Here is a 13,729-nt window from a genome sequence, read left to right on the forward strand (position 1 = left end):
GCCAGCGTGGGTGTTACGTCTTTTTCTTTGTCCCTGTTGGATCGTTCGCTCTGTAAGCAATGTTGCAGTTACACTGACTCGCCGAGCTAGCTACCGTACCTCAGTAAGTACTAGAACCCATCTCTTATTCTTTCGTAAATTTGCTTCCCATGATCAGTGTTCCCTGTTGGTAATTGTCATAGGTAAAGATTTTATCGTACAGAAACTGCCCATCACGGATTCTTGTTCCTTGCTTTGCCAGGCTATTGAAGATTACCTTCGTCTTCAGCACAAAAATTTTCACACCTGCTCTCCGACTTCCTCGGTTAAGGCCTTCAATAATTTGTTACGATTCATGCTCAGTGTTGCTGAACAGCACATCGTGTGCAAGCAAAGTTGTAGAGATATTCCGCGTTGATGCTCATTCCTAAGCCTTCCCAGTGTAATAGCTTGAATGCTTCTTCTAAGCATTGTTGATTGGAACGCCAGGTGGCGCCGAGCAGTGCGGACGCGGTCTCAACGGCTCCGTCTACGATTGTATCCTGTTGCTGCCAAAATCAACGGACAACTCCCGAAATTGCATCGGATATACCGGAAGGCGTAGGGATGTCGCCGATACCAAGTGTTTGGTGATGCGGATCCCGGTACTTCCAAAATCGAAGACCATCGCCTGCACTTCGACTCGCCACGCTAACCCTTTAGCAGCTGGTGCGGAGAGCACGGTTCCAGGAGCCCGTACGCGGTCTAAACGCTACATGAAGAGCAGCACTCCACCCGATATGGACCCTGACAAACCAAAGACCACAATGCACAAGGACCAGGACTCCGAAAATCAAATGGAGGCAGTCACGAGTGTTGATGAGGACTTTCTCTCGCCTGACGAGGTGAATTACGAGGAGTCCGCCACCAACGCTGAGAACGCCGAGGACATCAGCAAGCAAGGTCCGTGGCAAATTGCATTATCCCTACGAACGCGGAAGAAAATAAAAAAAAAGGCTGTGGCTTAGCTAAGGTTAAGCCCAGGATGCGAAGCATACTAGCCTTTATTTTAGTTGTTGAACCACTGTTTAGCCTGGTGAACTGCTGTTGCTTGGCTATATTTGTTTCGGCTAGACGAAGAAACAACTCATGCGTTACTCTGCTTCGCCTTCAAGAGTGGAACGCGACAGCGTTCCCGTCGACCCGCCAAGGGGTGTAAGACAATGGGCTACGGCGCAGCGACTACGCGGCCCGCATTGGACGCGGCCCGCATTGGAAGCGCGGTGAGCGTCGAGCAACGCAGCGTTCGGCGCGGCAACGAAATGTGCGCCTGAGCAAGCGACGCACGCCTGAGCCTTAGAAACAGCTCGTTTCCAAGGCAACACCGCATTCACTAGAGGCGCTTTTGTACCGCTTCGAAGCATCGTACTCGTGGCTCAGTGGTAGCGTCTCCGTCTCACCCTCCGGAGACCCTGGTTCGATTCCCACCCAGCCCATCTTGCAAGAGTTGAGCCAAAGCCACCTAGAAAAAGCGCAGCTGCTTATATACCGCCGCGACGCCGCGAGCGACGGCGCGAGTTGTAGCCCCGTTTCTCCTCTGTCGTGACGTCACGGTGTCACGTGGTATTGAAGGCGACACCGCCGCGCCTGAGGAGCTGGGTTGAGCTCCAGTAATATGCTTCGCATAAAAGAAGCGCGGACCACCGAGTCGAATGGCGGGGTCAACCACCCCAACCACGAAGCAAGGGTGGAGCAACGCCCCGGAGACGCTCGGCGCGTCGAGCTTGCACAAGGACAACGGGTGCGCCCTAGCTCCGGAGGAGCAAGCGACGGGGGCCCGTGACGCAATATTACCTACAGGAGAGAGAGCTATGAGACGACGCGTGGCGGAAAGGGGCCACCCACGCCGAAAAGCACCCCCTCTACCCAAGAATGCCATAAAAATCATTATTAGACCGAAACCAGGATTGGCGATTCGGGAATTGCGGACGCATGAGGTATCCAGAGCAATAGTCCAGGCGTGTGGCGGACCTGCAAACATCATAGGAGACGATTTCTTGCTGCGGATACGGCCGGGCTCTAACATCGTCATAACAAGCACACCCGAAGAACGAACAGCGGAACGGATCCTGAGGATCAAGGAGCTGGAGCTGAGAGGCAACAGACATTCTGTAAACACCTACATCTCCACGCCTGACAACCTCCTTAAGGGAGTCATACACGGACTGGAGCCTGGAACTAGAGAAGAGGAACTCTACGGCCGTATGCTTGGCAAATCGAGGACGGCAGTGCTGACGTTCGATGGCCCCATCGTGCCACGCTACGTATATTACTGCGGTGGCGAGATGCCATGTATACCGTACCAACCCACTCGACAATACTGCAAGATATGCCAAAATCAAGGACATAGAACGGATGTCTGTCCAACCCCAACTATCAAGGCTTGTGCGAAATGTGGCCTCCGCGACCCACCAGCGGACCATGAGTGTGAGCCCAAGTGTGTCCTGTGCGGGGGAGCTCATCCTACAGCGGCACTAGAGTGCACCAAAAAACTGAAGCGCGTCCCGCAAAGGGGAAGACAGCGTATGAGACAACATAACCAGGTCACAGGGACCCCCAAGAAGAGGTGGCTCAGTTCGGAGCGAGAGAACTCTGACTCGCCGGAGAGGTCCCGCTCGCGTACCAGGTAGACCTCCCGAAGCCGATCCAACTCTCGGGGCAGAAAACAAGAGGAGAAGCAAAGCACCAGCCAACAGAAGAGCAAGAAACAGTCTGAAAAGAATAAAGGCGACAAAAACAAGGTGAGCTGGTCAGCAATAGCCTCCCAACACACACATCAAACAACTGCACAGATACCGCGCCTAGAACGAGAGCTAGAACTCATGAAAGTTCGCTTAGGCGACTTAGAGTGTGAGAATGCGATGCTAAAGCAAATGCAGTCGCAGCAACAGAACACACAGGCTAAACCGGCGCAGTCAGAGCAAGCTTCGGGGCAAGCTGTACAAGCACCCCAAAAGCGCCCTAGAATGCAGTCGGTCGAAACATTCCAGACACAAATCCAAGAGACTTTCGAACAACTATTACCCTCAATAGCGCAACAGATCACCCAACAGGTGTCATCCCAAATAACACAACTAACGCAACAAATGACTGAGCTTGAAGTGAAGTCCGACAAAAAACTCCAGGCTCTGCAAATTGAAATCATGGAAACGGTGCGTAAGCAAATTACCGGAGCTAACGTTAGAGAGAGAGCCGAGAAGCCATACGCCAGACCAGGGCTGGCAGCCATTGCACAAGAAAGCAACCATGCCTAAACAAAAACCAACTATAACAGAAAATTGCGAAATCTGGCAGTGGAACTGTCGTGGATACCGGCGGGAAAGGGACATTTAACACAGCTGTGAGTGAGCCACCAGCTGTCATAGCCCTTCAGGAAGTCCAAACCTTCAGGGATACGAGGTGTACACACACCCGGATTCGGAGAGAGCAATGGCGACTTTGGCAGCGAAATCGATTACCGCAATCAAACACGATCATTTTACCGACATGGATATTAACCATTTACTAATAGAAATCATATATAAAGGCTTGAACAAAAAGAGTGCCTTTATACTAAACATTTGCAGTCCACCAAGCCAGAGAAAGACAAAGTTTGACAGCCGCTTGCAGTAAACTGCCCGCCTGGTAAAGGGAAGACCACTGGTGATAGTAGGTGGTTTCAATCCAAAAGATCCTAGTTACCCGAAACAGGACGCTAAGGGCAGAAACATTCTGAAACAAACAGAACAACTCGACATGACAATTATAACGGATCCTGCAGTGCCCACTAGACAGGGCAACAGTGTGAGCATGGACACCAGCCCTGACCTCACGATAGTGCAGAATTGTGAAGATGCGCAATGGATAAACACCCTAAATGATTTAGGCAGCGACCATTACACCATCAGCCCCACAATACGGTCTGGGAAAATCAAACGACACATAGGAATAGCCAAAATTACCGACTGGGTAAAATACCGACGGATGCAGGGCCAACAAAGCACCACAATCGATGATTTAAGTAAATGGTGTGAAAGTTTAAGAACACAAAAGGATAAAGTCACAAAAGAAATAGCCCGCACATGTGAGATACCTGAGATAGACCGTCACTTACTGCATCTCTAAGAGGCACGCAGAGGACTAACGAAAAGATTGAAGCGACAGACACAGAACCGGAAGCTAAAAGTACGCATTGCAGAACTCACCCGCAAAGCGGAAGAGTACGCAACGCAACTAACTACGTCCAATTGGGAACCCTTCTGTGACTCCCTTAATGACACACTGAGCACCGCAAAAACTTGGCGCCTACTAAGAGCAATTATGGAACCAACAAAAACCAAGAACGACGGTTGTAAAGCGGTGGAACGGCTAATCCATACGTACCCAGGGACGGAACAAGAACTCAAAGAGTAATTATATAACAAGTGCTTCGGAACAGACATATCTCCCCCACCCTGTGCGACCAAATACGGGGGGGCGGGTCACCCTGAACTCAATAAACCCATCTCCACCGAAGAAGTTAGAGCTGCCATAGCGAAAATGACCCGAAACACAGCGGCAGGCTAAGACCGGATAACTAATCTCATGATTAGAAACCTAAGCGATCAGGCTTTAGAGGCCTATACTACCTTTATAAATGAACATTGCAACAGGGTACTATTCCAAGGGAGTGGAAGCACGCTCAAACAGTTTTAATTCCCAAGCCTGGCAGGAAATTAGCAATTAGTAACCTTCGACTAATCTCCCTAACTTCCTTTCTGGGGAAACTATTTGAAAGAATAGTCAACTCTAGATTACAAAACTACTTGGAGGACAATGAAATCATTCCAGACACTATGTTTGGATTCAGACCCAAGCTCTCGAACTCAAGACATCCTCCTACAGTTGAAGGAAGAAGTCCTGACAAATATACCAAGATCAAGCGAACACGTTGTCATGGCCATCGACATAAAAGGAGCTTTTGATAGCGTAAGCCATCAAGGAATACTCGATGGCCAGGCTGAAACAAAACTGCGTAGAGCGGATATACAACTATGTTCGCAGCTTTTTAAACCAACGAACCACTGAGATTAAATTTGGCGCAGTAGAAATCAAGACTTTCAAGGCACCCAACTAGGGTACTCCCCAGGGCGCAGTGATCTCGCCAACGCTATTTAACGTGGCGATGATAGGCCTTGTAAGAAAGCTACAAGCCATCCCGGGTATCGAGGACGCCCTATACGCGGATGACATTACAGTCTGGTGTGTCACCGGGTCGCTACGTGAAAAAGAAGAATGATTACAAGCATCTGCCTGTGAAATCGAGACATACGTGCGAGCCAGAGGGCTGCAATGCGGGTCAGAGAAATCGGAGATTATACGAGTCTGGAAAGGCAAAGGGAATCGTAACGTCCCGATGGACCCTGCCTTTAAATTGGAAATCAGACTTGGCAATGATGCAATACCTGAGAAGACCACAATCCGGGTACTAGCCATCTGGCTACAATCAAATCAACACTGCCAACACGGGCTTAACCTCTTCAAGACGGCAACACAAGTCGCGAGAATGATAAACAGGTAGCCACGAAAAGGACGGGGATGAAGGAATCAGACACCCTTCACCTAATCAGAAGTCTGGTGGTTAGCCGCTTCATTTAAAGCTTGCCGTATTACCAGCTAACGAAAACAGAGAGGGATGCGATCAATTTGTGCTTAAGGAAAGCCAGCAACATCGCCCTACAAATTCCGCAGTGCGCCCCAACCGAAAAACTCATGTCTGTAGGGATTCATAATACATTCGAGGAACTGCCAGAAGCTCAACTGATAACTCAAAGAAACAGACTCGCACAAACGACCACAGGTAGGAAACTCCTTGGCAGACAAGGGTATGACGAGCTCCTTGAAAAACAACCAAACTAAGCCCATCCCGACAATAATCAGAAACTGCATCAAAGTGGCACCAATACCCAGAAATATGGACCCAACTCTACATGCAGGCAGAAGAGAAGCCAGAGCTGCATACATTGAAAAAACGCACGGCGACAAACCAAACTCCCGCTTCGTGGACGCGGCAAGATACCCAGGCAGGCAGAAAAGAAGGGTAGCTGCTGTCACTGACTACATGGGGAGAGAAATCATTAGCGCCTCCACTCACAACACCACTATCGTGGAAGCAGAAGAAATCGCAATCGCCCTTGCTATCAAAGCGACGGAACCAAACCAACAAGAAATAACCATCCTATCAGACTCTCAAGCGGCATGCAGAAGCTACCTCAGGGGACGAGTATGCACCGCAGTCTATAGGCTTATACAAGATATAAAACACCGAGCCAGATTTCACCTTTTATGGGTACCCGGTCATGAGGGAATTGGGGGAAACGAAGAGGCTGACAGAGTAGCTCGTGCGCATGCTACATCCCACGGGTGCTCACAGGACGCCTCTGGCAACCCGATCCCGGTTGACCAGAAGTACTCTGCAATTTTAAACTATCACAGAGGAAATAGAATGAAGCTGCCACCCCCAGATAAGAATCTCAGTAAGGAAGAACAGGTTATATGGAGAAAGCTGCAAACTTATAGATATAACAACCTGCACATTCTCCATAAAATTCATCCCGAAAGATATACGGACACATGCCCATGGTGCGGAGCCACGCCAACCTTAGACAACATCTCATGGGCATGCACGGGATATCCACAAAAGACACACACAGAAATTACGGAGCATACACAATGGGAGGCGGCACTGTCCAGTTCACAGGAAGAGGTCCAAAGGGCTATCATTCGACAAGCAAGACGGCGCGCGGACGCCAGTGGGGCCCTTGTCTAGGGGCTCCACCTATTGAGCGTTTTATTCTTCAATAAAGTTGTTCTTCTTCTTCTAAGCATTGTTAGGATTGACGTGTGTGGTGAACAATTTCCGTCGCGCCGCCGTGGGAACGGTGAAAGCCCGGATGTTTTAAATAGGCTGAGCGGCGGCGCCCGCAACCGTTAAAGGGCTTGACACCAGATCTGGTCATTTTGAGCTGACAAGCGCCGAGCATGCAATGCGCGCCTGCCAAGTATTACATCACTACGCGTCCCGGAAAGAGCTGAAATTTCAAGACGAACGCCGTTTGCCCTTCTCCTCGCGGGCGCCGCGCTCCCAGCCAGAGTCGACGTATATCGCACAGGTGCGCCTGCGTACATCGCACTGCTGTGACGTCGCTCGTAGTGACATCTGACTTAGAGAATTATTCAAGGCAACATCTCGTATTTGTGTAATCTGTTGCGTCAGTAGACGAATTAAACTTTAGAAAAATAATAAAACACAGAAACAGACCGTCTGTGGGTTCTAGTTTCACGTCGCAGCACAGCAAGAAAGATGCACTTCCATTTTGTCTGCTTGTTGCCACGTCGTGCAGTCACGCGCGCGGCCAACAAGGGTATTTCATTTTCTACTGTGTTCCAGCACGCGATCATGCTCCATGAACCGCTCGTGTGTGCCCCAGTATTCGCTTAGCTTTGACTTGTACCACTTACACCGCCAGTCGGGTGTGCTCGGCACAGCGCGCGAAATAGTGTGCTGCCCGAAACGAGAGAAACGCCACAGCTCACCCGCGACGCCGTCAGCCCAAGTGCACCGCGCAGCAAAAAAGCAAGCAAAGAAAGCGAAGCGGGGCTAGTGACGCATGCGTCACGGTATCCTCGAGTTCCGGTTTGGGAGAACGCAGGAAAGGAATTTCGCTTGTGGAGGCTAGATGGAACAAGTGGAGAGAGTGTCCATGTTTGCGAAGCTCGCCTTCGGAAAGCATGGGTTCGCGACACACGCAGTTAGAGAATCTGTTGAACTGGTCTACGTTTACCGAGCGGTGGTCGCAAGCGTGCAGAGCGTTAGCTGACATCGCCCTCTCCTTTTCCTGAACCAGAGCATTCCACACGCTATAAAGGAAGCCCCCGCCAACGAACATGAGCCTTCAGCGTTTGAGGGATCTTAACTGTTTATCGCTCTCTCTGAGGAAGCTTGGACAGCTGCCTGCTACGTAACGATATAACAAAACGTGGTTGTTACGCGTTACGTCGTCGCAATATCTTTTGTCTGACCCCCTCAGGATACGTGAGCCACTGCAAAGTGCAGTCAGCAACAAGCTCCGTATCACCGGGGGACCCTTATCACTTTGTCTCACCTCTTTATTGATAGGGACTTTGCTACTTTTTGGGGGGCGAACAAACATAGCTCATAAATCTTTTTAAATATTACCGGAAAGCTGCCTATTGCTAGGATCTGGGGAAAAATGTGTCCGAGATGTTGACAAACACAAATCATCGTGCGGGTCAATCCTGCTGGTAATGCTGAATGAATTAGAGCTCAATGGCACATACACCTGTTGGCTCGGGGACCTGTAACGCGCCCTTGAACTATCCTTGTCACACGTGGGACCCACGTGTCGAAACGTAAGTGTAACATATAAAGTAAAAATTAAATATAATAAATAAAAGAAATAAGAAATAAAAAGTAATAAAAATACAAAAGGCGGAACGAACTACCAGGTTATGCTGTTGACAAAAACAATGCGCCGGAGCGATGAATGTTGTGGTCGTACTCTAGTCTATGACGATGCGTGTTGAAACATCCGTGTAACGTATCAAGTAAAAAATAATAATAATGAAATGTAAGATATCAAACGTAAAATAAATAAATAAGAAAATATTAAAACATAAAACAAACAACGAAGTTATGTGTTTGTGCCTTTATTTAACCCATATACAATGAACATCATATAGAACTTAATATAGCTATTGAGCGATGCAGCTTCGCTGGTCTTCCATCTTCACATAGTGGAAACGCTCCGAATTTTTTTTCCCAATACATTCTGCCATGCTTGCTGTACTCCTTTATTGCGCAATGTCTTCATGATTACTGGTATCTCTACAGAATTCATCTACTTTTCATAATCTATGAAAGTCATGTAGAGAGGCTGATTGTACTCAGCAGATTTCCCAACTACCTTACTGATGATATGAATGTGATCCATTGTAGAATATCCCTTCCTGAAATCAGCCTGTTCTCGTGGTTGATTGAAGAGTTCCATGATTATATTGAAAATTATCTTGCTAATTATGTTTGCAAAATTTAAAGGAAGCTGATAGGCCTTTACATTTCCTATTTTCTATTGCTGTCGGTGTTAAATTTTAAGGCCGTCAGATCAGACCAGCAAGACCAGGTCTGGGCCGTCCCGCTAGCGGAGGCTGCCGCTGAGATCTGGGCCATCTCGACCGTCTGCTAGACGGAGCGAGGGTGCGTCCGCCCCCGTGATTCCTGACAGCAATAACAGTCGACTCTCTTTCTCCTATTGTTTACCGTCTTCCTTCTTAGGGATTAGTATAATGATGGCATTCTTGCAGTTCTATAGTACACTGGAAGCCGTGAAGCACTCCGTATAATAAGCCGCAAGCTTTTCAGGCTTAATATCTCCTCCATATTTGGTTAACTCCATTGTTATTCTATCTTCTCCTGCTGCTTCTCCCCGGGGCATGTCCTGCCAGGTCCTACGGATTTCAGCGCTCGTTATAGAAGTAGCCGCTGTATCCACTTCATGACTACTGCTAATGAAGTTTTTGTGGCTTCTCTGGGCGCTGTACAGGTCAGCATACAATTCTTCTGCTGCTTTTACTATAGCGTCGAAACTGCCGATGACATTACCCTGCTTATCTTTCACTGCATACGTCTTGCTTGGTATTATGCCAAGTTCTGAAGTGATTTCATGCTGCTGCCATTTTTTTGCAGCTTCCTCAATTTTGACGGCGTTACAATTTCCAATATCGTTTGCTTTCTTCCTGTTTTTCAGCTTTGACATTTCAGAAAACTTTATCTGATACCATAACACAGACACTTTCATGTTTTTCGTTCTTTGTCAGATCCTTTCTTGGGAGAGCTTACCTATTGGAAGCCGTGGTATCTTACATCCAACTTCAATTGCTGCTTTTGAAATCAGCCTAGTTAAGGTCTCATTCCTTACCTCTATGTTATCTTCGTCTTTCTGTTCTAAAGTCGCATAGTTGTTTGTGAGCACCAACCGCAATTTGCCTGCCTCTATCCTTACTGCGTCTAGGTTGGCCTGTTTTTGTTGACCAATCTTTATCTGTCTCTTCACGTCTAAGACGGCAACGAGGGGCAAAAACAAAGAAGATTCAGGCTGCAGGCCCGTCCGGGAATGCATCTTCAGCAGCAATTGTGAAGATTATTTTCTTCATTTTACTTTTTTTCTTTGCTGCATGTACTTCGCGTAATTTTGTACTGATTTTCTTTCCCTGGCAACTTAACGCGAGGTCTGCAATATCTTATTGATATGCTTCGGCATTGAGCCGTATGCTTTTGTTAATTTTATGAATGCTAATGAACTTAAGCTTGCTAGCAGTGCAGGCTATAAACATAACCTCTGGATGAGATATCACGCTGCATAGGATAAAAGTAAACAACATTGTATATATCGGTGTGAATCGATACGAACAGTCCCAAGGGAAAACGATTAGCACAATGGATTGGTGGCCGGATCGGCAAAATATCGACACGCGGCGCTGTTGTTCCCGAGCACGCAGGGAGAGTGGCAGGGACATTTCATTTTCCAAAGCAGGGATGCCTGGCAGAAACCAACCAATATTAAAGCACGCATTTCGAAAGCTATCACGTGCCTCACTTATCGGCCAAGCTATGCGCCAAAGAGGCTACTCACGTGAGCCCATTTTTCTTGAGGGGCGAGTGTTATCAGCAATAGTACTTTGTTTATCGAAGCCTCACTGCGTAGCGTCATTGACGCATATATATTGGCCGAAAAGTGAGGTATATGGTAGCTTTCGAAATGCGGGCTTCAAGATGTGCCGGTCTCTGCCGGCCACCCTTGCTTTCGAAAGCGGAATGTGCGTTGCACTCTCACGGCGCTCACTGTCGGCACGCTCGTGGACAGCAGCGCCTCTTCTCGCGATTTTGTCCCTCAGGCCGCCAGTCACTTGTGCTAATCTTCTTTCCCTGGGACTGTAGAATATTTTTATTCATCGCTTCCCATAAATTCCAATATGTGTGTTGGATGCACATAATTCTTTTTATTGGTGAGAGCAGTGCAGACTTGCACGTGAAATGGCTTTGAAAAAGAAAACAGAATGGTATGAAAAAGAGGCTGAGAAGGAAAAAAGAAAAGAAGCCCGCGTTCGGGTTCCAGCAGGAGACCTGTTACCGCCGCGCTGTCACCTTCAAACTAGAGGGGCGTTGTTGAAGATGTGCGATATCATCAGGACTTCCTCTATAGCTGATACGCGATTAAGCACTGCTGTTCCGCGCAACAGCGTAACCAGGATAAGGGCAGACCTAGCACGCGCCCTCCCTCTTTCCGCCCCGAAATTTCTGTGCACCTGCATGCCCCCTGCCCTACCCCGTCTTCCCATCCTCCAGCAGTCCCCGGCCAATTGGGTGCCCACTTCAGGGAAAATAAACTCCTGGCTACCCCACTGGTTCCGTGCAGCGCTACATCATTGGCACAAATCGCTCATTACATAATACCGTGAAGGTAAATTACTAACTGAAGGCACAACATAATTTAGCTACGTTGGTCAAATATCAAGGAACCGCGGGATCGAATCCCTGCCACGGCGGCCGCATTTCGATGCTGGCGAAATGCGAAAACACCCGTGTACTTATAGTTAGGTGCATGTTAAAGACCCCCAGGTGGTCGAAATTTACGGAGTCCTCCACTACGGCGTGCCTCATATTCAGAAAGTGGTTGTGGCACGTAAAACCCCATAATTTAATTATCAAGGAACCTACGATGTCTCAACTCCTACGTACTAGCTCATCGTCTGCTGCCCACTCCGCAACGCCACCCACTGGAGTCAGCAGTCTTGTAAAATCAAATAAATAAACGGTAGATTAGCAGCTTGGCGTTGTGCTGCGAGCACGAGGTTGCGAGACCAAATCCTGGCCGCTGTGGCTGCATATCCATGTGGCCGAAATCCAGAAATGCTGGTGTGCCGTGAATCGGGTGCATATCCAATAACTTCAGGCGGCTAAATATATTACGGAGTTCCCCATTAGTGAGTGCCTCCTAATAAGATCGTAGTTTTGGTACGTAAAACTACAGAATTCGTTTATTTAACGTCAATGAAATTCAGGTAAGCACACGTGCTACGTGTTATTAAGCCGTTGCAATTTCTGTTTACTGTTTAATTTGACAGGTTTCCTGCAACGGTGTAGTTCAGAGGTGATCGTTCGCACGTTCGTTGTTGTCCCGTGGGAAACTCTCATTTTTCTAATTTAGTTGGAGCTGTCCTAACTGGTAGTGTTCGAAGAGTGGTCGACTTACCTGGTGACAAAAACTGTGCAAGTCATGAGAAGCAGGATGGAGAAGAGGAAGGCCAGAGGCGACAGCCACGTAGACTTAGACGCTGGTGGCTCTGCATCATTAACAGCCATGTAAGTAAGTAAGTAAGTAAATATATAAGTAAATAAATAAGTAAATAAGTAATAAATAAGTAAATAAGTAAGTACATAACTAAATAAATGAGTAAATAAATAAGTAAATAAATAAACCATCAACTAATTGGGATTACAGCGATTTAAGAGGAAGAAGGATGAGTTTCAAGTGCTTTGTCGAATAATAAACATGCCTCGCATGAAATTTTCGAATTTACTTGAGGTGCGCCACAACAGTGTACACGGTGATAATTTTTAAGATTTATGCAATTAAAAAAAATATAGCCTGTTGCAAATAACATAATTCTAGTCCTTGAGCTGGAATATAGTCGAGCAGGAAACAAATGCAACCAATTAAGAAAAGAAGAACTAATTACGTTTCGACTTATTTACTTTACAGCAGATATTGTAATTTAGGAAATGTCACCGGTGAGGTTGCAAGGCGTATCCACTTGGAATTTTCAAAATGACGCCGGTCTGGAGATATGTGCCTAAAAAACTTGAAAAAATGCGCTGTTGTTCTACTAGCTTTCTTAATAAAATGCTCTCTTATGCACTGAAGAACAAAGCTAAATGTAACGCCCATGTATTTCGCCCCATAGTTTGCGCAATCATATCTCGAGATTGGTGTCATCCTAGAAATTCATTTAAAGTGTATATATTTCACAATCTCACCGGCTACAATTTGTAGGTTGCAATATGTGCTGTAAAGTCATTAAGAAGTTATTCAGTGGATTTTTTGGTAATTACATTAGTGTGTGTTTAGATTTCGCGTGCTAGTAATGACCGACTTTTCAAATCATTTAGCTCAAGGGCACGAATTATGCTAGCTGCCACAGGTGATTTCTAAAAATTTCTTAAAATTTTATAATTATGCAGATCCCACGCACTGCGAGAATCAATGTAAGCGAAGCTTTCCGTGCTGGCCGCTTTGATATACGTTAATTAGCGGTGATGTTAATGGCGAAAAGCTTCTATTTTTCAACGTTTAGTCTAACGCGAGAGTGGTGAGTTGATGTTAAAAATTATGGGGTTTTACGTGCCAAAACCACTTTCTGATTATGAGGCACGCCGTAGTGGAGGACTCCGGAAATTTCGACCACCTGGGGTTCTTTAACGAGCACCTAAATCTAAATACACGGGTGTTTTCGCATTTCGCCCCCATCGAAATGCGGCCGCCGTGGCCGGGATTCGATCCCGCGACCTCGTGCTCAGCAGCCTAACACCATAGCCACTGAGCAACCACGGCGGGTGAGTTGATGTTAAACGATACCTTGCGGGTACCACCGCTGTTTGTCTGCATAGTACATA

At 47.2% G+C, this 13,729-nt stretch overlaps 1 protein-coding gene across 1 annotated transcript in view; it reads right to left on the reverse strand.

Annotated features, from left to right (window-relative positions):
- Positions 1-12,418, reverse strand: part of LOC126523732 (uncharacterized) — a 124,447-nt gene extending 112,029 nt beyond the window's left edge. Inside the window, exon 1 of the mRNA XM_055066848.2 lies at positions 12,309-12,418. Coding sequence (XP_054922823.2) covers positions 12,309-12,418 — 110 coding nt within the window. The remainder of the gene's footprint in view (positions 1-12,308) is intronic.
- Between the last annotated feature and the right edge of the window lie 1,311 nt (positions 12,419-13,729).

This window comes from Dermacentor andersoni, chromosome 6, assembly GCF_023375885.2.
Source record: "Dermacentor andersoni chromosome 6, qqDerAnde1_hic_scaffold, whole genome shotgun sequence".
NCBI classification, from domain to species: Eukaryota; Metazoa; Arthropoda; class Arachnida; order Ixodida; family Ixodidae; genus Dermacentor; species Dermacentor andersoni.